Raw genomic sequence first — 26,473 nt, forward strand, 5'->3', positions numbered from 1 at the left:
TATGAGAAACCTGACAACATTAGACTCCAAGAATCTAATCAAAAATTAAAAATTACTGTTAAAAAACCCACAGAGCTTCAGTAAAGCTCCCAGGACGCTGGACCAGCTGCCTTCTAATGATTTAATTCATGTGTTTTAGCCACAATAGTTGCTCAAAGGTGTAATACATCTGTACAACTGTACCATAACAGTTTAGGGAAGGTCCTTTTCTGTTTCAGTATGGCTGTGCACAAAGCAAGCTCTATAAGACACTCTATTTATTGTCTGTTTCACCACTGCTTTATCCTGGTCAGGAACGCAGTGCATCCAATTCATTGGACGACAGGCAGGAAACACCCAGGACAGGCCGCCAGTCCATCACAGGGCAGACACTTAAACACTCATTTACTCTCACTTAAGGCAATTTTAGTAGCTCAGTTTGGCCTGACTGCATGTATTTGGGCTTGTGGAAGGTAACCGGAGCACCCGAAGGAAACCCATTCAAGGACCCTTTTCGCCCAGCCCCTGACGCTGTGAGGTGACAGCATTACCCACTGCGCCACCCTGCTGCCCCTTGTAGCATATTGTCACGCCAAATAATGTCCCTAAAATTATAGAGAGTAAAAGTGAGTGAAACACATTTACTGAATCACATTTCCATTTATTTAAGCAGAATTACCAGCCTTGTGAAACTCCTCGCACCATGCTTGGCACCAGTGACACTGGCACACTTTGCAGAACTAGCGGAGCTTGTTTTTTTAGACATGGACCGCTTGTTTTAGGTCTCAACACGGCATGCGTGTCCTAAATTACTGAGCACAGGTCACGACCTTCACCAGGCCACTCTGTCATGTTTTTTTTCATTCAGACGGGAACTGGCTTTTATATTTTGTATTGGATCCTGTTGCATACATTATTTACACTTCTACTTCAGCTCATGGACAGATGACCTTACATTCTCATCAGGAATTGTGTGATAGAGAGTGGAATTAGCTAATAATAATAATAATATTATAATATTGAGGTGTCACATTTGCTGGTATTGTTAGCAATAATTGCAATAATAAATCTTTTGTATCAATACTAAAGAACTAAATATTTATTGATATGACATCTAAGCTTCCTCCAGTCTTGTTTTTTCACCTCTATCATTTATCTAAAGGGTTTTATTCTGTTACACTGATGTAATATTTAGTTTTCCTTTATTTTTTTTCTCTCTTGGTATTACTCAGACAGTCACGATGAAAAAGCATCTCCCACTCACGGCAGCCCGGTTGCTCGATCAGCAGAAACCCGACATTCAGCCCTAGACTCACTCTGTCATCAGGTTCAACTTTACAGTTTCAAATAACCATGACTACAGACGGCTAGTCAGGCTACAGTGTTTGCTTTAGCAGCGTCTCAATGGCCATCAGGCAACACGTTCATAATGAAACCATGCTTTCCTTATTATCTTTAGTAACTTAGAGAATGCATGTGTTGACATGTAAAGTAATAAAAGTGAGACACAGAGGAAATACATTTATTTATATACACACAGATTCAATGCTGGGGATGATAATCATTTTAGAATAATAAAAATTAGTCAAATAGTTTACATACACATGTAAAGAACATATATTTATAAACTGACATTTAATGATTTCCAAAGCAGTTTTGTTTTTTGACTGAATGATTTAAACCTTTGTACTAAAATCTTCAAATCTGGTATATTTATCAGCTCTGTGACCAGCCGGTTGGCCGCCTACACGCAGACTTGATTGGCTAACGTCTTCCTGGGCGGGAGCGCCGGAGTGATTCCTCATCACTGCTTTATTCATGGCCTCTGTTGGCTGGTCAATGACGCCTGCACAGAAACAGTGGATAATGGATATCAGGTGTGTGACTCTCCATGAGCAATACTGATCCCTGTGTGAACCCGTCTTGTTCAGGTGAAGAAAACAAGCATTTTTTATGCTTTTCCAGTAACTCCAGTTGTAAAGTGTAGTTATTTAAGTTACCGTATACATTTTTGCCAGTTTGACCACTCTCCTCTGAGCTCTGACCTTTAAAACTTGCCACTCACTGGATGTTTTTGTTTATCTGTTTGTTTTTAATACCATTCTGTGTAAACTCTAGACATTGTTGTGCATATTAATCACAGTAGATCAGAAGTTTTTGTCATACTTAAATTAGACCATGTCAGAGTCACTCAGATCAAATGTTGAGGTCTTGGTTCAAAGTTTGATTGTTTGTTTATTAGGATTTGAACGTCATGTTTTACACACTTTGATTACATTCACGAAGATTAATCAGTTCACAAGTTTAAAGTCAAACACAGTCATGGACAATTTTGCATCTCCAATTCATCTCACTTGCATGTTTTTGGACTGTGGGAGGAAACCGGAGCTCCTGGAGGAAACCCACACAGACACAAGGAGAACATGCAAACTCCACACAGAAAGGACCCGGACCGCCCAACCTGGGGATCAAACCCAGGAGTTTCTTTCTGTGAGGCGAAAGTGCTACCCACTTACCCAACATGCCGCCCCTTGGTTCAAAGTTCTTGGCTGGTTGGATAATTAGGGGAATAAGCAGATAATCCTAATTAAATTAGGATTAGGATTAGAATTAGCATAAACGTAGTAGTTCAGGTTTAGTCTAAGGAAAATACAGATGTGTAGGTGCAATACTTTGAAAGAACAAAGTCAGGCTACATTAAAAAAAAAATGGGATACAATAAAAAGTAAATATATCATCCAACACACCTACATATTTTTGCGGATTTGTCACGTTTAAAATCTAGCAACCCTAGTTGTTCACTACCAGCTTCAACTCCTCGTGCTTATCTACTTGTGTGAACACGATACAATCACTTGCATCCAGATGCTGATTCTTTAAAACAGGGTACAACAATCCTTTCAAATCTACAAACACACAACAGAGACGAGGCTTGGCTTGCTCTGAGGACTTCCATACTGTCTGGCATATAAACAAATCCCATTACAGACTAAACTTTCGTGGCTTGTCTGGCATGTGGGCCATGAGATCAGGATGGTGCAAAGTGTGTGTGTCTGTGCCTGCTTTGTGTGTAGACGTGTGCGTGAACATTGAGGCTTTCTGGATCAGTTCTGTTTGCCTAGTGGTCAGAGCAGTAATTCAATACAGCTGAGAATCAGAAGCACCATAAAGTTCCTTTAATCCGACAGCTCAACCTGAAAGTCACGGGTTAAATCCCTGGATTAAGATTCACTACATTTACACACACTCATATAAAATATCCTTGACGTCTGGGTCCTCCTGATCTAAATCGTTTTCCTGACTGCCTGGTTTTGTAACTTACAGTAAGTAGCCCGACCTTCTGAATCAGCCTTTTCATTTTCTCTTCCTAAATTACTGTAGTTTCTCTGGAAGTGGCAAACGTAAATCAGCAGCCAGAAAGTAATCAGGAGCCTTTTAAATAAATACATAGTTCAACTGCGGGACGGAGGCCGAGCTGCCAGAGATCCCAAACCACAAACGCCGAACCCTGAGTGTGAAATCCAGTCAAGTTAAACAGAGAATCATAATCATGGTGTGACAAGTGTCCATTTACAGTGCCTGTTCCTCTCTCTCTCACACACACACACACACATATACACACTCACACAATGATAATACCCAGCAATCCAGATGTTTGGCAGTGGTTTGGAAGTTCTGAGTACTTTCACACAGTCTGTGAGTTATAAATAGAACGAGGTCTCTGGAGAGACGCCCATGTGCTCTTAACCCTTAATAAGCAGTCATGCTCAGCAACGTTCACAAGGTCTGTACTGACACCTATAATCTGCCCACTCACACACACACACACACACACACGTGTGACTGTACAGACGTGGCCAAAATTATTAGTACTTTCTTGTTTTACATTTGTTTTACAGAACTAAAGTTGAAGTCTTCTGTTCACATTCAGTTGGGAGGTACGTGTACATATTATGGCCAAATAAAAAACTGACCATTACGTTGTGGGGACCTCCTGTTCCAAAACCAATATAATATTATAATAATATGGACTTGCCCCCCCCTTCCCTTTCCCCCATTGCTTGAGGCTCTTACAGCCTCCACTCTTCCGGGAAGGCTTTCCACAAGTGTGTCTGTGTGAATTTGTGCCCTTTTAGTCAAAGGAGCATTTGTAATACACCCCCGCTACTGTCTCACATCTGTTTATTGCAAAGCTGTCTTTACTGTCTTTCTTACGTTTATGGCCAAAAGTATGTGGACACCTGACCTTGACCTTGTTTGACATCCTGTTCCGAAACTATGGATATTGCTACAGAGTTGCCTCCCCTTTGCAGCTATAACAGCCTCCACTCTTATGGGAATCCAATAGATTTTGGTGAGTGTCTGTGTGCATTTGATCCTGTTCAATCAAAAGAACATTTGTAATGTTAGGCACTGATGAAACCATAAAATAAATAAAATACAATTCAACTAGAGAAATGGATCAAAATTGAACTAAAGTGCTGCAAAAAGCAAGCAAATGTGTCAATTTGAAGTGGATATGTTGCCTGTATGTATTGTAAACAGCAAAAATGTAAGTGTTTAAATATTTGTTTACAATCGCTGTGAAAAATGGTTTAAATAATGACTTTGTACGTGCATTCCAGCAGGACTTATCTTTCTTTTTTAGTTAGAACTATAAGGGCATCACAAAGCTGGCACCAACCGAATTCCCCCCACCAGCTTTCTCCGTCTTTCTGTCTCTTGTGCTGTGTTTATTTGACTTCGTCGCTGTTTTGTCTTCTTTCACCCTCACTCCCGAATTCCATCCTGGTCTGTGTGTGTAAGTGTATGTGTGTGTGCGTGCATAACATCCTGCGTTTCTTAATGGTTATTGTTGCTCCTCTGATGTTTGACCGATAAGGGCACCAGTATTTTGTCTCAGGGTGCCGTGTGTCTCTTCCTGGCATAGAGAGCAATAGGAGCAGTAAATGGTCAGCTGATTTTTATCAACTCGGGTTGTGAGTTACAATCTCGAATGCTTTCATTTTACTGCAAGGCTTCCAAATAAGTCCATGCGATAGGGGATGATTTTTTTTTTTCATTTTATTTGTATAAGCTGCTTCATCCTGGTTAGGGTCATGGACGGCCAGGTTCCTACCAATCCATGGCAGGGCTTGGTAAGATGGGTTTAAGTCATGGTAGTGCTGACCATAACAGAGCATGTGAGAGGAAGAAGTTGGGACAGTGTGTGAGATGCTGAGTGATGTGAATATCTGTAGGGTATTATTTATTAAACAAGGTTGGGACAGAGGGGATTTAAGACTAGGAACACTGTAAATTTTTCATTTCGAAAAAAGGATGGGTCATAAAATGCATCATCCAACAGTTTATATCAATATTTATAACTATTTTAGCAGGAATTTTAGCTGATTCATCTTAAACAATGCATGGCATCATTAAAAAATCAGAGAATGTGGAAAAATTAATTTGCAGGGTCTCACACTGGCATCATACACTGGCATCCGTGATCAGCTGCCCTTCTACATGTGCCTCAACCAGACAGCACAGGCCACTTGGAGCATCAACGAGGATCCTTATTCCGCCATGGTCCCTCCCACCACTGAGCCACAGCCAATCAGGAGTCTGCATGTAGGAGCCCGCCAGGTTGATAGCAGAGCTGAGATTTGAACTTGAGAGCTCGGGATCTCAGCAATAGTGGGTAGAATGTTTTACCGCTGCGCCCCCTGAGCGCCCTGTCTCAGTATTTGAAATAAGCTTATTTACAACAGGCTGATGAGGCAAAATTTTGTTTTAGTTTAACAACCTTGCCACAGCAACCTTGGAATTCTGGTATATAAACGCCCATTTTCGAGCCGGTGAGTGTATAATGGGGGTTTTGCATGGATGGCTTTAGATAGAGGTTAGGACGAACAGTATTTTTAAGGGTGGCGTGTGGAGATGCCAGCCATTGAGGATTTGTAGCTCTATTATGCAGAGGATCTAGAAATGATGGATGTTAAATCCAGTGAGAGAATTAGGATAAAGATAGCTGAAGGGAGGCGATGACAGGAGGCGAGAGGGACAGCAGCAACCAGGGAGGGAAATGAAGAGGGGGGTCAGAAGTTTAAGGAGGCACTATTTCTCCCACTGCGCCTTCTCCGTGACAACCCCTCCTCCCTCCCCTCCATCTTTCCTGCTCTGGGTTTCTCCCTGTGCTGACTCTCAGTTACAGCCCCTCACTGTTCACCCGACCTGCAAACATCCTGTAAAAATACAGCGCCGGAGAATAGCGAGATAATGATTTAAGGCGGCTTCATGACGCTTCGCCGCAATGATAATTTACAGTCAGGTTCGAGGATTTGGATAAAGCTTCATACTGATGTAGAGATTATGCATTGTGTATGCAGGGTGTAATTTGCAGCCAGACAGGGTCTTATCAAGATTAGGGAGGATTCAGATTCAGAACGGGTAGATCCCTAACAGCCAAAAAAATGAAAATATACTGTGCCATGAGAAAACATTATGATCTTTTATCATTTTCTTTATTTGTGCATATTTATTATAAGAAATACGTTCAAATCCTCATACAATAATGGTGGTACAGCAAAGAGAACATGAGGACACAGAAAACACATTTAAAAATACCATTAAAACCACCTCCTTGTTTCTACACTCACTGTCCATTTAATCAGCTCCACTTACCATATAGAAGCACTTTGTAGTTCTACAATTACTGACTGTAGTCCATCTGTTTCTCAACATAGCCTGCTTTCACCCTGTTCTTTAATGGTCAGAGCAGGTATTATTTAGGTGGTGGATCATTCTCAGCACTGCAGTGACACTGACATGGTGGTGGTGTGTTAGTGTGTGTTGTGCTGGTATGAGTGGATCAGACAGCAGCGCTGCTGGAGTTTTTAAATACCGTGTCCACTCACTGTCCACTCTATTAGACACTCCTACCTAGTTGGTCCACCTTGTAGATGTAAAGTCAGAGACGATCGCTCATCTATTGCTGCTGTTTGAGTCGGTCATCTTCTAGACCTTCATCAGTGGTCACAGGACGCTGCCCACGGGGCGCTGTTGGCTGGATATATTTTTGGTTGGTGGACTATTCTCAGTCCAGCAGTGACAGTGAGGTGTTTAAGAACTCCATCAGCATTGATGTGTCTTATCCACTTATACCAGCACAACACACACTAACACACCACCACCATGTCAGTATCACTGCAGTGCTGAGAATGATCCACCACCTAAATAATACCTGCTCTGTGGTGGTCCTGTGGGGGTCTTGACCATTGAAAAACAGGGTGAAAGGGGGCTAACAAAGCATGCAGAGAAACAGATGAACCACAGTCAGTAACTGTAGAACTACAAAGTGCTTCTATATGGTAAGTGGAGCTGATAAAATGGACAGTGAGTGTAGAAACAAGGAGGTGGTTTTAATGTTATGGCTGATCAGTGTATATCACAATGCAAAAATGTTATTGCTGTCCTAATGTAATTTTAGCTGCACTCTAATTTGAATATTTGCTTTCATTTATCCATAGAGAAGCGCATATGAGCACAAGCACCTGTGTTTCTTCATGTTGTCTTTGTCCTTTATTCAATTTATGTCTGTCTATGTCCAAATGTAGAAAATATATTAAAGGTTGATTTATAAAACCATAATACCTTTCTTCCATTGCTCAGGGGTCCAGGTTTTCTGTTTCTTTTGCCAAATTATGTGCTTTTGTTTGTAAAATTGACTTTCCAGTGCAAAGAAGAACATGGAAATCTGTAAATTCGACTTGATTTGATTCTTGTACCAATATAATTAATTTAAACATATGTGCACTGGTACGGATAGTACAAATTGTGATTTCTGAGTGAACAGGAACTGTTGAATCATTTACTAGTACCATATGCGAGCACTGTGTTTTAAAGCCAACTGGGAAGTCGTTGCTAGCATACAGGCCGATCGAGACAGAAACAGGCAGACCTGGCCGCAGTGAGAGGACAGATTGTACCCTGTAATCTGATGCTCCTGCACTTCCTAACACTACACTCTGATTATAACTATTTTAGAAACGGGTCTTTAAAAATTATGTCTTACTTAAAATCCTAATAAAATGAAGACGTGCGCCTAGAGGAACGAAGTGTTCTGACCACATGGACAAATATTGCAGCCACTTGTCACCAGTCACTGGTAAAGTCATTTCTTCTGTGTATATCTACATGTAATTTTGTTAAAAAAAAACTCAAGCACTTTCCACTTAATCTCTGCCTACCACATCTCAAACATATTAGTGATCACTGTAAACAATCTTTTTTCCTATACTAAGAAAAAAAGGGAAACTGGGTACTTGAAATTCACTTATGACAAAGTTTGGACACCCAAACAGAGTTAAGGGCCTTGCTTAGGGGTTCCAATAGTGGCAACTTGGTGGAAGCAGGGATTGAACCATCAACCATCTGATCACTACTCAAGTATTTTAACCAGTGAGCTCCCACAGGCCTTAATAACAAAACACATTTTTTGGAAGTGAGATGAATAAAAATAATAAATGGCAGTAATATAAATAAAAGTAGTCATGTGATCAACAGATCAGGTTTAGACGTGACATTAGAACCTCTTTTTCAGTTCTGCATTTTCAGGGCCCAAAAGATATTCAGGCTAATGACGTCTCTTTTTTTATGTCAAACTTTGGTTCTAAGTGAGCAAAGTTAGATTTCATGATCATACAGTAGACTAAAAGAGAGGAGGTGATTAAATTAAAAATGTAAATGAGTAAGTGAGAGGATCTGAAACAGGAAAAAGCTCTCCAAAAATAAAACATACAGTATAATTGTACAACAGATCTACAGAAAAAATAAAAACAGCTAAGAAGGAGAAAAGTATTCATTTATACTTACTAATACCGTCATCCTGTGTAAGACTTTGTACAAGTCATGACGACTTTCTGGAAAAGTCGCACCTACAGGCAATTTATCACAGACAGTCTGTCATTATTTTGACAAATCCTGTTTAGCCACTGGTATTACATGCAAAACTCATCACAGACAGGGTTCAGAAATCATAATGCTGTAAAGCCCCCATTCTAACAGCTTCACCACTCTGCTACCCAGCAAACAATGGATTATTATTATTATTAAAATTTGAGGACACCTGCCATTAACAGTTTGGACATCCCATTGTAAAATCATGGGGCTTTATTATTAAGCTGGACACCACTACAGAGAACAGGCAAAACTCCATACAAAGAGTAACTGCAGATGGAATCAAACTTGGGTCCCAAAGATCCCTGTTGGTCTTTTTTAGGTCCAGTACTCATTTTGATGTGTTGTGTAAGTAAGGAAATTTGAAAGGACCAGATTCTTCCCTGTGGTGCAAACATTCCCTCCTGATGTTCCCAAATCCAGTATGATAAAGCAGTCAATCAAACTGCTTAACTAATTTAAGATTAAACAGGCCATAAAAAGAGCTCAACTTTATCCCAGTGTTTTTTCAAGAATATGATATCAATAAATCGTTATGGAACTGTTCTGGAGAGCAGACTGTGAGGCAGATGTGGGCATGTTTTTGTATGTGTGTGCCTAAAGCCAAGCAATGAACGGTTGAACCTACGGAACATGCCATTAACTCATGAGAGTGGTCAATCCATAATGCAGGCCAAAGGAAATGAAGAAATAGTGAGATGAAGATAAAGGGGGGATCTGATCTCTCAGAGAGAGAGAGGTGGTGGTGGGGGAGGTCTAGTAAATATATAGCACATAAAATTACTTATTGGTATTCATGTATGAAGAAGATTGTGGAAAAAAAACTAAGAAAAACAAATCCTTCTGGATTCAGACTCCTTTGTACCAGAGGGGCTTTTATTTCTCTAAACATCCCCCATCTCTTCATCTCCCTCCCCCTCATGCAATTTCCTGGAAGCCCAAGTCCATCTGCTTTCCATTCAGGCACAAAATGTGTTTCAGAAGTCCATATTAACACTTCTTTATTTTTAAGCAATCAAACAATCAACAAGTTTTAATGGCATGACTTTATATAAAACTAAATTGCCTGAAATTGCCTAAATAAACCTGAATATATTTGTATAAAGCAACAATTATAAATAGCAATTATTGTAACTACAACAATAAATAAATTGCACTTTTAATAATGTGCATTAAGCATTTCCATGGTTTCACTGCAGATTTGTAGCAGTTGCTATTGCATTTCATGTGATTGCTATAATGTTTTAGGTGGTGGCAAAGCTGATGCTTATTGGTTGCTCTTTTATTTAAGGTGGTTGCTAGGGTGTTGATATGTACTCAAGATGGTTAATAGTGATATGGCTAGGATTATAGTTATAGCAAGTTACAACAGCAGAAACAACAGAAATATTTATAATGTTTTTATTGAGAAGTGTGGAGAAGTTGGTGTTTGGGCAGTGTCATAGGTCAATGTGTGTTGGGGTAAACAAATACTTTTAAAAATTGCTTTATGGTGCCATGTCTCAGATGTTTTGGAAGTCGAATGTAACAGGTGTTTCTGTAATCAATTATTGTAAGTTAAAACCTGTCAGTGTATCTATTTTCTTTCTTTCCTCTTTATCAATCATTTGCTCCCTCACCCCAAACTTCACACTCTTTTGCAAGTGCACACGGAGGCTCCAGATTCCCCTTTCAGCACTATTTAAACAAATTAACTAACTTTATTTGCCTACTTTTCCACTTCAGCATACCACAGCGGTCTATCTCAAACAATGATGTCATGGTTAGATAAGAGTGTAAAACGATTTCCCCGTGAACACGTTTGGATAAATATAATGATATAGGTTGGGTAAAAGAACAAATTATATTTTCGTAATTAATTATATAATTCTTAATTAATTAAACATTTGATCCTTGTTGTTCGTGAACTGTTAAGAAAATGGTGACGCTTGACTCTTTCAGTAAATAACTGAGCTTTTCTTTGTGGCTCCTTGTTTTACCTGTTAATGACAGCACCACCAGCTACAGTACAGTTACAGTATACAGTCTGAGCAATTGAGGGTTGAGGGCCTTGCTCAGGGGCCCAAAGGCAGCAACCTGACAGTGGTGGGGCTTGAACCAGCAACCTTCTGATTAGTGCAGTACCTTGACTACTAGGCAGCGTCTTGCAGTACATTTTATTAAGATACAGATGTGATTAATAAGGATAAAGTGTGATTAATGTTTATTTCTAATAATTATTCAGTGTTAATTCTGATTAATCGGTGTATTGATGTGTTGAACGGTTTGACCGGCATGTTCGGGCGTGTTGCCAAAAACCGGCACGTAGGGGCGGAGCCATTCTGAGGGCGTGCGACCTCCCAGCCAATCATATAACGAGACACAGCGCGTGCGGTTACAGGCCACGCCCTTTAATCCAAACACGCTCGTGCAGGCTTCAGAGTGAGCAGTGTAGGAAAGCGGCCGTTGGAGAAACTGAGGTGGACTAACCGAACTCTTACAAAACTTCATTTCTGCTCATAAAATTGATATTTTATTCATTGTATGTTTTAAAATTCGACTGTTTTTGGTTTTGGGAGAGTTGTTACGATAATTCGTGCGTTTTCTTTTTGTTGAGGCTGTTTAGAGTGGAAAAGTTGTCGAAAAACGGTCAACTTCTGCTAACAAACTGGATGTTCGGTGTTTTAAATCTATAAACGTTTGACCGTTGGGTTTAAATATGGAGGTTTGTTTTGTTTTTGGTCCTGAACTTGCCTAAACAAACGTTTTTTGGGGGATTTGTGACGTTTCTCCCGACTTTTTCGTTCCACTTCAGAGAACACTTCAGGATTTTTTACTGTTCCTTCAACTCGCGTCTTTCAACCATGGCGATAAATGACTGTTGTGGATTTTAACTGAGTTCAAACTGCTGTAATAGAGCCCGGTAACAGGACCAGGATTGATGTGTTTGTACCGCCGGAGTTCGTTGGACCGGTGCGGCCGTTAGGAGCTCGTGCGCTGCAGTTTGAATGCCTGCGCGAGGAATTTGCGGGTGGCTGTGCTGCACGCGAGGATTCCGTCTGCTGGGGCGCGAGCATGGAGCCAAAGAGGAGGAAGAGGAGGAGGAAGAGTCGTTCGAGTTGCGCAACAAGGAGGAGCGGGTATGTCAAACACATCCAACCGGTTATACGCCGCCGTCAGACTCCAGGCACCGTTCCGTGCACACGTTTACCCGCACTGAGTGCAGAACGTGTTCGCTTTAACTTGATTGTTAGCGCATTTCAGAACATACATTAATTACCTGTTGATTTAAGCAACACACAGTGACGCAGCTATGTTGTTACTCTAAGGGTCGACCGATATGTACAGTATTTATACGTATACACGTGTACAGTACAACGAAATTCTTTCTTCGCATATCCCAGCTTGTTTGGATGCCGGGGTCAGAGCGCAGGGTCAGCCATCGTACAGCACCCCTGGAGCAGAGAGGGTTAAGGGTCTTGCTCAAGGGCCCAACAGTGGCTGCATGACAGAGCAGAGATTCAAACTCTCAACCTTTCAGTTGATAGCCCAAAGCTCTACCCACTAAGCTACCACTGTCCATTTTCCAGGGTTTTTAGTACTTAAGGAGGCCCAGACTGGACATTTGAAGCTGACGAAACGTTGTCATGCTTTCATAAGTTCCAAAATGTGAATGTAATCATATGATTTTATAGTATGACCCTGCGTTGACTTTGTTTAAACTATTAGACATATATTTTAACAGGATATTCCAAAATTTTCCCACAAAAAGTCAGGTTGTGCAGCCATCAGTGGTAGTGGTGGGACAGTGGTAGCCTAGTGGGTTGGTCTTTGGGCTATCAACTGAAAGGTTGAGAGTTTGAGTCCCAGCTCTGCCATACAGCCACTGTTTGGCCCCTGAGCAAGGCCTTTAACCCTCTTGGCTCCAGGGACTCTGTTCGAAGAATTTCGTTGTACTGTATATGTATATAAGACAAATTAAAGCATTCACTCGTTCATCAGTACCATAATATACAAGGTGGTGGGCAAAATGACAGATACAGGACATGAATCAGTAGGGCCTTGGCTTTTAAATGGCTTGATTACTACTATTACACTGTCACACAGATTGCAAATTGACAGATTGCTCATTACCAGTATGTTTTATGTATTGAAGATCTCTGATTTGCACTTTGATGGGCTTTAGCTCAGTAGCTCAGTGGTTAGGGATGTGAACTAGTAATCAGAAGGTTGTCTGCTCAAGCCCCACTACCACCAGGTTGCCAGTGTTGGGCACCCAAGTTGGATCCTTAACCCTCAGAAGTTTGTTTTACATAGTCTCACAATTGTATGTTGCCTTGCATAAAAGCGTCTGCTAAAAGCGTTAAATGTAAGTATGTCCGATTATAGTGCAACACAAGGCTGATGTGCAAGTGCATCAGTCACATAAACTGTACATTTATTTTATTCTTTTTGTGAAACCATTTCAAAAAGGTTAATGTATGTGAAATCTAGTCAGACGGTATCAGCAAAGTGTGAGAAAGGTCACAGGTTGTAACTGACATGGATAGACAGCACTTTCCCAGGTAGCTGCCAAGTTATCCCAAGGTACATTCCTGAAAATAACCACAAAATAAAACGAGCACCTGTATGATCCAGGCATAATGCTGCATAGGCTTTTCAGATCTGAAATTTATGACCAGGCTGCCATTTAGATACATTTTGTATCAAAGGACTGTCAACAAAGATGCATTACTTACTGCATAACTGGACCCTGGAGCAATGGTAAAAAAAAAGATGTGTTCTGACATATTTATGTGTTTTATTTAAAAAAGATTGGTGTCAGCTTTCACCATATTGCAGACACATTGATGTGTTTTATTATTAGAGTGGTTCAAGAGTGGTTTCATCAACACCAGAATGAAGTCAGTTTTGTTCAGTGGTATTTTTAAATCAACAGCGAGAAACACTATTTAAAATTTTAGTGCGATGCACGCTGAATGGTTTTACTACACAGCACAGAAGTTGTTGCTTTAGTAACCAAACACTAACATAAGCAAAAGGGTTAGCATTAGTGCTGCAAGCAGTCCCGAGTCTTGCAGGACCAGCTGAGCTGGTAATGTTGCACGCATGCTGGCTGACATAAAGAGAAAGATCATGGGTGTAATCCCACACGTTCCTGTTGTGCATGTAGGGTGTAAAGGCAGATATTTTGTTCTCTATGTAGTGAACTTATACAGGGAGTATTCAGCATTCTCCTACACTTGTGGAAAGTGTATATATATTATTTTTTTACAATTTATACAACATAACTTTGTGGATGGATTGGCCTAGTGGTGCACTCTAATAGCTACAACTCCTCAACATGCTACCAGTGAGGAGCTACTTTTCCAGGGGGACATTGACATTTACATAAAGTTACTAGTGTTGCAAATTTTCCTGATTTCTTTTAACCAGTCACCATTAGTTGCTGGTTACCCTTTAACCAACAAACGTGTAGCATTCCAAACTATAATAAACAACACCGTAAACATGGCCTCTGCATTCTATATCACTTCAAGATCTGGAGCTCTGCTTTAAATTCAACATCCAACTTTTGTTAATGTATAAAGCATTAACCTCACAATGGCTTCTCTGTCAGTTATTGGTTAATTATTAACATTCCTAGAGTGACCAGTTTGCATTTGTTTAATCTGTTTCTTCAAAGAGTGTAGTTAACCTCAGTGTATAAACCTCATGAGCGTTTGTGGATGTGCGTGGACCTCTGGGTGTAAAACGAATCGAGGTGCTTTCATTCTACCTTTGGCGCAGACGTCTGTGTCCTTCACTGAATGACATCATCACTGAATGACGTCATCTAGTGAAATTTTGACAAGACTTCTGCCAGGCTTACTTATCAAGTCAGTCCTGGGTGTGTTTACTTACTCAGCCCAGCCACATGCTCACACACGCCCACATGTACGCACACACTGACAGTGGTCTGATGTCTAAGGTCATGTATTGTTCCTGTATTTGTAAAGGGCTATTGTTGACACACTGGCACTTTTTCTGAAGGACTGTGTGATGGCCTACTGTATTAAAGATGGACAAGGACAAAGGAGAAAGACTTCTGTGGGGCCAATTAGGTTTAGCATGTATGGATATTAAAATGTTATATAAGAACAACTGCTTTAATTTGTGATTTCGAAAGCGGGTTGTGTAGGTGGCTCACAGCTCCAGGGTTGATCTGTCTTCTCAGGCAGATGAAGGAATGCTAACTGGCTAACAATACTCCAGTGCTTAAATGTGCTGTGTGCTGACCTAAATAAAAGCTTTTACTCTATTCAGTTGGTGAGTTTCTGGTGCAGACACACCTCTGACTACGTGGAGTCACCAGAGGCAGTCACGACTTAGTACTACTGAGACGGCATGCCAGGCAGCCCAGAAAAGGGTAACCTGTGTATGTTTGTGTGTCAGTAGGTAAGAACATACTGAACTTGGCTGTCAAAGTCTTTGAGACTTGTAAGTGAGCCCTAAACTCCCATACAGGCTCTAACTGATACACTCCTACATGTAATTACCAGTTGGATGAGGGTTTAACGTAAGCAGGACTTTGCAGAAACACACATGAACATGTCTTACTCCTCTGATTCACTTGGGCTTGTGTGAATAGGCACAAACACACACAAATGTTCTCTTTTCTGGGACATGCACTAAGACCGAAACTTAATTGTGCAACCAATCAATAGGTGACCTTTTAGGCTTTTTCCTTATAGTTCTCTTAGTCATTCTTACCTTCCCTATTACGCTCGTAATCCCTCATTCATCTTTATTGAGACTTTTATCTTTATAGCGTTGCCTCCAGCCTTGAGAAATGGATATCACTAAGTTATTGGACTAGTCATTATTGTCATTTTGTCTCTAGCACAATATGTGTGTATGGATTAAGAGGTAACGTAATATTGGCATGCACTTGAGATACACTGCAATACCACTGAGAAACTGTAGCTCTAAAAGGAATTGACTGTGTGGTGGGTGGAATATGTCTATTTTTATGTGTTTGGACCCAGTACATCCTCTACAATTATATTTTTGATAGATTTGTTTGATTCCAGCCTACTGATTCCTTCTAATACCACCAGAATGAATTCTCTTGTCCATTAGTCAGTGAAAAAGGCTTTTACACATGCACATTTACCGGGATATTAACCAGCAATTTACTGGTTGGGTGCTATGTGGAAAGCACATCAGGGCCAGTGTGCTTTATATTGCAACTTGCTGGGTCAGGACCTAGCGCAACTGTCGGATTGATACTGTGGTTAAGAAATAAAAGTGCTGAATGTAGCACGACCAAAGGGTCATGTATGAAATTAGGAGGGAAAAACTGATGTGTCTGTTAAGCGGAGTAATTACATGCCTGTATCAAACAAAATAACAACGTTGCATGTGGGTTTACAGTTTACTTCATCATAGAGTTTTATTTGAGTGAAATTGTATGTATTAGCTTGAAGGTTAGCCAGACTCTTGCTTCTAAATAATGAGGCATTAATCCCATGTTCCAAGTTACATTCTGAGCACTTACTTTTTTAAACTGTTTATGTGTAGTGTAGTAAACTAGGGTGAACAGTAAATAAGACATTAGCAGGTTGTGCTGTGAGTTGTTTTGACATTCCTGTATTTACATATACATTGTTTGCTAATATTTATGTGAATGTAAACTATATTGTTTAGAATACGATGGTGGTAGTAGACAGAGCACTGCAATTCAGTAGCAACAAACTGAACCTTATTACACGGTACTATTAATGTATTTTACTGGAGGTCTCTCTTTAGTCTGTGTAGCTGTTTGATTAGTCATGATTTCTTGTTCTTTCAATGTTGCTGCTGAAATTATGGATTATTGATATCCTGACTGCATCAGATAAACTGGGCTTTCTTCTAACTCCAGGCTAAATCAATAGTCCTCATCCGGCTGGACGGCTCTAGTTATCTCTTACACAACTGCTTCTCTTTTTGCAGCCCCGTATATCAGCAAATAGCAAATAGCAGCCTCCCTTCTTTGGTTTTCCTCCTTAAAATCAAAATTTATAGAACTGTGCTTACAAAATATCAACACAATTAAAATAGGGTATTAAGGTGTGTAGGTGATTTTAATTGGTTTAAAACAGTGAAATGAGTTTGCAAATTTTGCCAAATAGTTTTAACTGATAACCAACCATCATTAGTCAACATTTAATAGTTACCAACAACCCCACAGCAGCCCGTTAAAATATTCTAATTAAGCTAGTTAATGCTAATCAAGATGCAAGATTCTCTCTGTAACATTATTAAACATTACTAAGTGAACACAGTCCTGCGTTCTTATTGTGTCATTCAGGGAAAATATCGGAATCCTATTTATCAAAAAGTTTTACTATTTAAGCGCACTATCCTGACAGTAAATGCGCCTGAGAGCGTTTTAGCATGACACCACTGTTAGTTAATGTGCTGCGCATGCGTGCTTATGGGTATCTAATTTCTGCTCAGTTTCTCTCAGTGGTGCTGAGGTGTGTGAGAGACCTCCAGCTGCCCTCCTGATTAAAATATATCAGGCGCTAGCTGTTGGAAAAGAATTAAAATGATCTGTTGATGCATGCTCAATAATCCAGGTACACAAATCCACAAAGTTGAATCAGTTCATCTGGACACAAGTTTGTTGTAGAGATATGTTTCGTCACTCAATCCGAATGACTTCTTCAGTCTGAAGAAGTCATTCGGATTGAGTGACTAAACGTATCTCTACAACAAACTTGTGTCCAGATGAACTGATTCAACTTTGTGGAATTAAAATGATGTTTTTTAACTGACAGCTTTAATTAAGTAATGGCTTCTGTGCTGGTCAGTCATTAATCAGTTACTCATAAACTAAAATCTGAAAGAACTGAAATCTATGTTATTCAAAAGTATAGAACCATGTATGGTTATCTGTCGCATCCTTTTGAAATGCTTAATAACGCTGAAAACTTTTAACGATTGATTTTTTAGATGAATCGTTAGATTTTTATCCTAAATTATTGATAGCATGAATTCCATTACCTGATAATTCACCTCAGACCCGATGCATTCACTACTGTAAAGGAGTCAGTAAATGATTTTAGACTGAATATGATTGACACATGGGAGTGTGTAAAGAGCGGTGTCAGGGTTGATGGTATTTGGCAGAAATCTGAAGAAGCCCTCTCTGGAAACTTCTCTTTGCATGTTTACACAAAGTCCTTCTCTGCTGAAGCTGACCTTACACTGGTCACACAGTCCAACAGGTGGTCAGACCCCACAGACGCTGTGTGTTTGCTGTGGGGGGTGGCGTTACTTCCTCCTTGCAGGGGCTTGAGCATTTTTTGTGCCTGCTATGGGTGACCACGGCCAAACACACATCAGTCATTCCTCTAAATCCACACAGGTCCAAGCGTCTTTGTGTTAGTGATGTAGTTCTCTGAACGACTTGTTTAACGTCATGTTTTTGTTATGCATTATTTTTTAACCCATTTAAGTAGTTTATTTATAAGTTATTTATAAATTAATAGACAACAACACTGTGTTGAAACCAGTACATCTTTCAAACAAAACACACCCTCCCACATGTGTGCAGTAGACAACCGGTTCATATGGGGATCCGTATCGCGCACAGGAAGTCGCACACTGAGCTCGATTATTTTCCCCCTTCCCTGTGAAGAACACACCCTCACCCTGATTAAGAAGTTATGATACCCTGGGCCACATAATGGAGCACAGGCTTTTGATATTTGCAGTTTGGTGTGGTTGCTATCCAACAGGGTATTTAAGTATTTATTATTGTTGTATTTAGTTGAATTTAAATGGAACTTGGATGCAAAACTGCTTACAATTTTAGTTTAGCATCTTAAAATTAGAATCAAATTCTTATAGTCACTAATGTAAAACCTTAACATCTTATGCATTAAACATTGTATACAACAGACTCTTGGAATAGTGGTACAAGTTGGAAAAAGTCAGGGGTGACTGGCAGGAAAAGCTGCCAAAGTAATCATGCTGCTCAGAGCTGCACGCACTCTTAGGCCTCCCTTTTTCCCCTTTTTCCCCCTTTTCCCTCTTTTTCTCCCCCGTCAGTTTTCTTATTTCAAGCCTAAACAGCTTTTCTTACTTTTTCTGTCTTTTTTCCATGTTTTTGAGGAAATGCAAAGCCCTCTTTTTTACATAAATGGTCTTATTGCATCTTGAAGGTGTTATGCCAATAGGACACCACACCCAACAGCTGTTAGGGTGATGAAGAGGGCATCCTGGGAAAGAAACACAAGCTGGCATTGGTTTTTGGCTTAGACCGGCTGGAGGAATAGTGAAAGACCAGTCTCCTCCTCTTTTGCCTCACAAACTCTTCTATTGTGCTATTGAGTTGAAGTTTAAAACGTTGTGTTGTTGCAAAGTGGGCAAAACAACCCAATTTTCAGAAGCGATTATGTGAGTTGGAGAATTGCATTCATTATTCCCTCCTCCTTCTTAAACATTTCGAGGCTGGCCTTTCTAGCAGGAGCATGTGGTGACTCTTAAGACTTAATGATACTTGGACGGAGAACTTTGGACTAAAACCAAAACGAAAAAATGAAATCAGTTCAAATGCTTACAGAGCTTGGAGGAAGTAGCACTGTTATGGTTGAAACTAAATGTTAATGGAAAAAAGTGGTTCGGTTAGTTCCAACTATCCCTACACACATGCACACTCGCGCACATACACACACACACTTACACACACACACATCTGTTCCAGAGGCCCATGGTTGGCAGGGCAGAGGCATTTCCGCCAGTCTTACTCAAACCCTGTCTCTCGTGAGAAGGAAACAGAAGTGAAGCAGGGAACGAAGCCCAAATGAATCACTTTGCTCCTGGTTGTGCCAGGCAGAAACACCGCTGCCAGGCCTTGGGATCACACGCCATCATTGCTTTCCCTCTATACTCCAGAGCACACTACATCCTAAAGTCTCTGGAAGAGCCAGAGCAGAACCACATTGCATCTAGTGCAGTTTTGTAGCACAACCTAACGCTGCTGTCTTTGGATACTGATTTGTTTGGTTTAACACACTCATACTATTAAGGTAAAGGCTCACTATTCTAAGGTCCCTTATTTTGGACTAATTTAAAGGTTGCTTTGCTTGTATTCTTGTCCTAAGCAAACCTGTTATTCTGTTCACACGACTGAAATGCCTACAAGTTTTAAGAAACATAGTGGACCAAACTGTTGCTCTGATTTAAGAGCATGTTCAGTGTAATTACAAATGTAGTTAATGTAATTAATTGTCTTGCAGCTGTTACTAGTGTTTTAAAGTTGTGGTTAAAATGACCTAGCTAATGCATTTGTGCTCACTACTTACTTAATCATTTGCTTTAGATTGCAAATCATATAATCAGCATAGCTATTTAAGTGAAATGTGAAATACATAGATTTCAGAATTTCTTAGTATTTGGCAGGGTGTTATTTAGAATAGGTAAACAATGGCTTTAGTTTCTTTACTTAAACAAGCTTACGATAATGATGATGACTAAAGTTGTCTGAGCATGAACTTAAGTAATAGTATTTTACAGTAACTGTAAAATAGTAATATTTTATTTATAAGCACCTTTTTAGATACTCAAGGACACTGTACAACCACAGAACATAAAACAGCATGTTAATGTATCATAATCATAAATAACAAACCAATAAGCAGCACAAATAATTATCATGAAACTATATATACATACATATATACACATGTATCGTAAATATGTACACATGAATTATATTAATAATAATTTTACATATCAGAAAAAAGCAGTTTGAAAAAGTACCTCGTTAATTCTTTAAAAAATAGGACTAGTGCACCCGAAGTTACAGTGGTGTAGAGTTCTAGAGTTTCGGCCCTCCAACTCCAAAATCTCTGAATGTGTGAACATGGGACAGACAGAAAGCAGATGGGAATCAGAGGACCAAAAAAAGAGAGAAGCTAGTGGTCACTAGTGGTCTCAGAATTCTAGAACTGTCTGTATGAATGATAAAGTGTTGTCTGGTAACACTCATTTACATTTACACCTATGGTTAGTTTTGAATACAATTACTTTTAACAGCTACTAAGGCATCTACCTTCTATGTGGAGCAACGTTCATGCTCATGTGTTTTTCTTTATTTTTATTAATGGAATCTTTACACTTACTGTCCAGTTGTTTGAATTTATGGTTTGCTGTAAAGCTGTCATTCATAACAGGGCTAAAGCGTCAGTAAAGATGAGAGGAAAAAAGCTCATTCAAAAATCAGAGGATAGGCAGGAGGTTTATGATGGCACTCAGTCTTTCCTGCTGAGCCTGACTGCCATTTATGGCTTCTCTCCACCCTGGTTAAACATTGACCGCCTCCTAATAACACACGCCTGTTTCGCTCCTTCACCACCACTCACACTTCACCTTTCGATTTTCTTTCACTCTGTTCCTGCTTTATCAATCAGTGCTCTGAGCCCTTAAGTGCAGTGTGTGTGTGAGCATGCACGCTCAGTAACATTAGCAGGCCTACGTGTAAAACATGCTGTGTGTGTGTGTGTGTGTGTGTGTGTGTGTGTGTGTGTGTGTGTGTGTGTGTGTGTGAGAGAGCTGTCAGAGGTGCAGCTATTTACTTAGATAATGTATCTGGCAGAGTTTAAATGCTCTTAGCGACTCTGAGCAAGGACATTCGTGCTGTGATTTAGCATAAATGTGAAATAAGTTAGTGGCTTAAAGTTCCAGGTACAATCTAGCCTGAAAATTCTAAATCAGTATGATGGATGGATGGATGGATGGATGGATGGATGGATGGATAGATGGATAGATGGATAGATGGATAGATAGATGGATAGATGGATAGATGGATAGATGGATAGATGGATAGATAGATAGATAGATAGATACTTTATTCATCCCAAGCGAAAAAAGTTTGTGTGTATATTTTTATATAAATTAAGCAGGTTAGGTGTTGTATCGAGCAAGAATTGCAAAAACTCTAATAATTAGTATCTCAGTTCAAGTTAAAAACTTCAAGTGAAAATCTTTTATTGCAGTTATTGCATTATACAAAACCTCCGAAGTTTTATAGAAACAAGTTTTTTGCTTGTCAGGTTTACTTCAGCTGCGCACTGCACTGCTATGACTCTTTACCTCACTTGGAGATGTTTTGGATGGTGGATATGCCAGGGCACTGAAACACAATGCCATGCAGCCTAACACTTACATTTAACAGTGTGTGTAAAAGGTCAGGGTGAGAAAGGGTAGCGTTGATATAAGACAGGCAGTTGGGGACAGGGAGTCACTTTACAGCCCGATCAATTCTGATAAAACTCTTCCCAGCTAAGCAGGCCAGATGGCAGCGACTGTAGCATAGCATACCAGTCAGTACCGGGAAATCAGTGTCAGCCCTGGCACAGCAACATGGGCATGTGTATGTGTGTGGAAGCGGTTCATGAAGATCAGGCAGTCAGCATGGAGGAGAGAATTGAGGGTTTTAACATCCCTGTAATTTTCCAGGAAATCACCTTCAGCTTAATCATGAGTGGTAGAGGCTAAAACCGACTCTGTGTGATGACTGACAATAGCCGAATGAGAGTCGACCCCATAAAGTAGAGGGTAACTCAGTCATGCACCTGCCACACTGAAAAGTAAGCGCTGTTGGTGTGTGTCTTTTTATCGTAGTGTTTATGTGTTACAGGTAGATGCACTAAACAAAAACGCTTTCTGTTCTTGCTAACCTGCCTAATTTCTCTCTTCCCCTGACCGCCACTAAGTTTTGTAATTGCTCTAAAATGTGTTAAATTACCGGCAAATTGGTAGGTCCAAAATCATACCTAGGTTTAGGCCGCTGCTGGTTTATATAAATGAACTTCTTTCTAAATCGAAAATATTTACATGTGCTTATTTGCAAATCACTTTAAATTTGTCCTTGTATGAATAGTGCTGAGATCACTTACTTTAGATTATATTTACCTCTGGACAGACCTCAGTCGATTATGAGGTAATAGCAGGTTGGTTTTGCTTGTTTATGCTTTTAAGGCTCTTGAAAATAAACTTGAACCAAATTTCAGTTTAGCACTTGAGGAAAGTTCCACTTCAAGCTGTACGCTGTATTTTTAGCCCTTCTCAAACAGAGGATGCTCATACCTGCCAAACTTCCAGAGAAATTACAGCTAAAACAGTATGCTACCTAACAAGCCCTGAAACCAATAGAATTTTGAAGGTGTTGCATTAAGTTGCACTGAAAACACTGGTGGAATCCACTTAGATGTTCGGATTAAAAAAACTCTATGGTTTCTGTGGTAAAGACTTCCCCAGGTTTTCTGTGGAAGTAAACCCCTTGGGAGTTTCAGTTCTACAGTAACATGTACCACTTCCTTTTTGCACAAGTCTCCACAGTGAACAGGACAAGACAGGTCTGAGTCTAAGTGTCAGTTCAGAAAAAAAAAAACAGGATTTAGTGCCAGTATTTGTTTTACTTATTGAGACTTTAAACATCAGTTTGAGCAGAAAAGACTTTTGGCTGGAAGTCTGGACAGAAATTATACTGAAATCTATTTCCTGGATGACATACTGCTGTTTAGGACTAGAACCAAGACTAGCAAATCACTGTGACAGTATTGACCAGTGGAATGTCTCGCAACTAAACAATAAAACTACTCCTGTGTAGTTTGACCAGCAGTTTTTTTTTGTTGACTGAAAACTATTGTTTGAGGATGTGGACCAGGATACACTCCTGAATTAGCTGTTTACTATTTACCATATCTGAAAATCCCCTTTGTCATTATTAAGTGCACTATAGGTGCACATGCAACATACAAACTACATACAACATACAAAACACATTTTGCTGGGATTTTTATTCAGGTTTGGCACTCACTGATTTGTTACTGCAACATGCACAGCCTTAAGCAGGAAGGCGTGATTTAATAAGAACACAGGTAATAGATAACAAGCCCTCTGATAACTCCCCTAATGTGTATGTTAACCACATTCTATCTGCTACAAACCTTTTTTGATAAATTCTACATTGGATTTAAGACAATTTTAAATGGAGAAAGCTTCACAGGTTAATCACTTTAGGGCACCTGTGGACTGGACACTCTTGTTGATTTTAAGGATTTAGACCAGGATTCACTGTAGTTTGTCCTTAAGTCAGATTAGGAAATGCTCTCTGGACTGACAACCAGTTTTGAAGGTTTAAACCTGTATGTGGACTCAACACCCATTTTGTTAAATTAAATTGGAAGATACAGATAAGGCTGTAATAGAGTTTATATAAGCTTAACCCTAATCTTAATCCTAAAAACCTATTTGTTTTAATTAATAAAACCAACAATACTATTAGAGCAGAATACCAGTTTTAAAGAGTTACTGGTGAAAATACTCTTCGTATTTTAAAGCAAGTTTTTTTGGGTTAAAGGGAGGCAAATTTTGCCAGTTTATTTTAACCGATAACAGACTGTCATTACCGTAATGCTTAATAGTTTTTGTTATTCATGATTTAAATAATAAAATTGCATAAAAGTATTGTGTGCTTGGATAAGAACAGCAGCACATTGAGAGTCTCAACTCAGCAGTCTGATCTCTTGTATGTGTAGTATTTTTATCAGTTATCTGGTTTATCAATGACATCTCCATTTGGAACCCAACAGGAGAAAAATCTGAACACACATTATTATTCAGATTAAATACTTCCTCTTGCCTACTGTGAAAGAGTTGCACAGGGATTTCTTCTGCTTCCTTCTGTTGTTCATTTTGAGAAGTGTACAGTGTAGAATGGACTACAGAAGACATGTTTTCAACCGTCACCACTTTTCATTAAAACAGGATTAAATGTCTTGGAAGAACTGTTTTTAATAACTGACATTTCAATTAGATGGAGATGGTTTTTGGGCTGTTTTGGTGAAATCACATAGAAAAATCTTTTGAACCAAAAAGACGTTTGAACTAGGAGGTATTCTGTGGGATAAACAATGCTGTTTAGATAATGAGGATTTAGACCGGGATGCAGTGGTGTTTGTCTTGAGACAGTAGACCAGTAAGTACAGTGTGGAATGAAATCCAGTTTTTCTCCTATACATGCTTAGCCAAACTACCAGCTAGGAGTTGTGATTAGTTTGATCAGGATGTACATTGAGTTTTACGGAGAAACCACAGTTTTAAGAAAATCAGTTTATTAGATGAGCAGATTCTGCACAAGTTTAGGGCAGATACATTTAGAAAAGTTACTTACATTTAATGTCAGTTTTGTTCTGTTTAATCAATATTTACGGAACTAAACCAATTTTTTCTGTCTTGTATTACAGGGTCAGCTGGAAGTGACTCTTTCTCAGCCCACTCGATCTGCCAATGGCACACCCAGGTGAGTTCACCTCATTTAATGTTCTATTGAGAGTGTTTAGATGCAGATAAAGTTCATGGAGCTTGGTTGTAGGGCTTGTGGTACGTACCTGACGTTTACTGCTTAGTATTGCTATTGTGTTAGTTATACCGTATAGGTTTCTAGCATTGTGTTATTGGTGCTGTAGAGCTTTATGAGGGATTCTGACAGATTTTGCTTTAGGTGAACTAAATAGTCTCAATCTATGTGTGTGTTTGAGGCTGTTTAAAAGCTTGAGATTTAGAATTCCCTGTTTTTTGCAGGGTTTGTTGTATTTCTGTTCTTTCTTATAAATTTTTTTACACAATTTTCATATTAACACTGTGTTTTCCCCACTTGTACACAATTGCATATAAAACATAAACAGTCCTTCTTTCTGAGAGTGGCACAGGGCCTAAATTTCAGCGCTGTATTGTGGCTGTGCTGCACCACTGAGCATTTAATGTGGAAAAATCCCAACCATGCGTAATTTATTTCTATAAGTTCTGTATCTTCTGCATGCAGACTCAGTTTCAGTGGATGTGTCCACAGCCATGACCGTAAGTTTTAGAGTTAGGCATAAAATGTCCAAGTGAGGCTGCATTCACACTACATTGAGTGTCAAAGTGCCACCAGTGAGACAAATTGTTTATATGACTTGGACAGAAGTGAAGCACAGACATGTTAGAGAGAAACTGATTCTCACTGTTTACAAAGTCCTGAACTGTTTCTGTCGACCTTGAACCGTGTTATTTTTAGAAAAAACCAGCATGGTGACTAGTGAGCTGTGAAACGATGAGACTGGGTTTGTATTTTAGATAGCAATCCCTCGTTTAATAATCCTGGAATCGCATGTCGTGGCTGTGTGGCTCATTAATATGATTCAATTCATAAAACAATAACATTTATAGTTACGGTAATATTAATAACAGTAATATTTAATAATTAAACATTTATTTTTATGCTTTTTATCTTCTAATGTCTCTATCACTGCCAGAAAAACTGCATTACTGTCAGTGAATATTGTTAAGTGTTATTAATTTAAGCGTGGTGCTCAGTAGCACAGCCAGCGGTTTTGCCGTGCATCATGTGAAAAGCTTAAGCGCGGCAGACAGCCACAACCTGTTCCCCGCCTCGTGGTGAAGGAAGCACAAAACGCTTATCATGTGATAGACTTGACCTCAGATGCCGGCTTCATAAATCGACGTGCTCCGTGTGACTAATAATTAACTCAGGCAT

General features: G+C 39.6%; 1 protein-coding gene and 1 long non-coding RNA gene across 3 annotated transcripts in view; one reads left to right on the plus strand and one right to left on the minus strand.

The window, feature by feature from the left end:
- Window positions 1-1,533: 1,533 nt before the first annotated feature.
- LOC134300413 (uncharacterized) lies at window positions 1,534-3,474 on the minus strand. The gene is made up of 2 exons (XR_010007347.1): window positions 3,302-3,474; window positions 1,534-1,825 (listed from the first exon to the last, which is right to left on the minus strand). It is a non-coding gene; the product is annotated as an uncharacterized LOC134300413 (long non-coding RNA).
- Window positions 3,475-11,359: 7,885 nt separating this feature from the next.
- plekhh3 (pleckstrin homology, MyTH4 and FERM domain containing H3) overlaps window positions 11,360-26,473 on the plus strand; it is a 41,143-nt gene continuing 26,029 nt past the window's right edge. For both annotated transcript variants that reach the window (XM_063018873.1, XM_063018874.1), the window contains exons 1-2: window positions 11,360-12,035; window positions 25,182-25,237. In XM_063018873.1, coding sequence (XP_062874943.1) covers window positions 11,904-12,035; window positions 25,182-25,237 — 188 coding nt within the window. In that variant the 5' untranslated portion in view covers window positions 11,360-11,903. The remainder of the gene's footprint in view (window positions 12,036-25,181; window positions 25,238-26,473) is intronic.

The sequence above is a fragment of the Trichomycterus rosablanca genome, chromosome 22 (assembly GCF_030014385.1).
Source record: "Trichomycterus rosablanca isolate fTriRos1 chromosome 22, fTriRos1.hap1, whole genome shotgun sequence".
NCBI classification, from domain to species: Eukaryota; Metazoa; Chordata; class Actinopteri; order Siluriformes; family Trichomycteridae; genus Trichomycterus; species Trichomycterus rosablanca.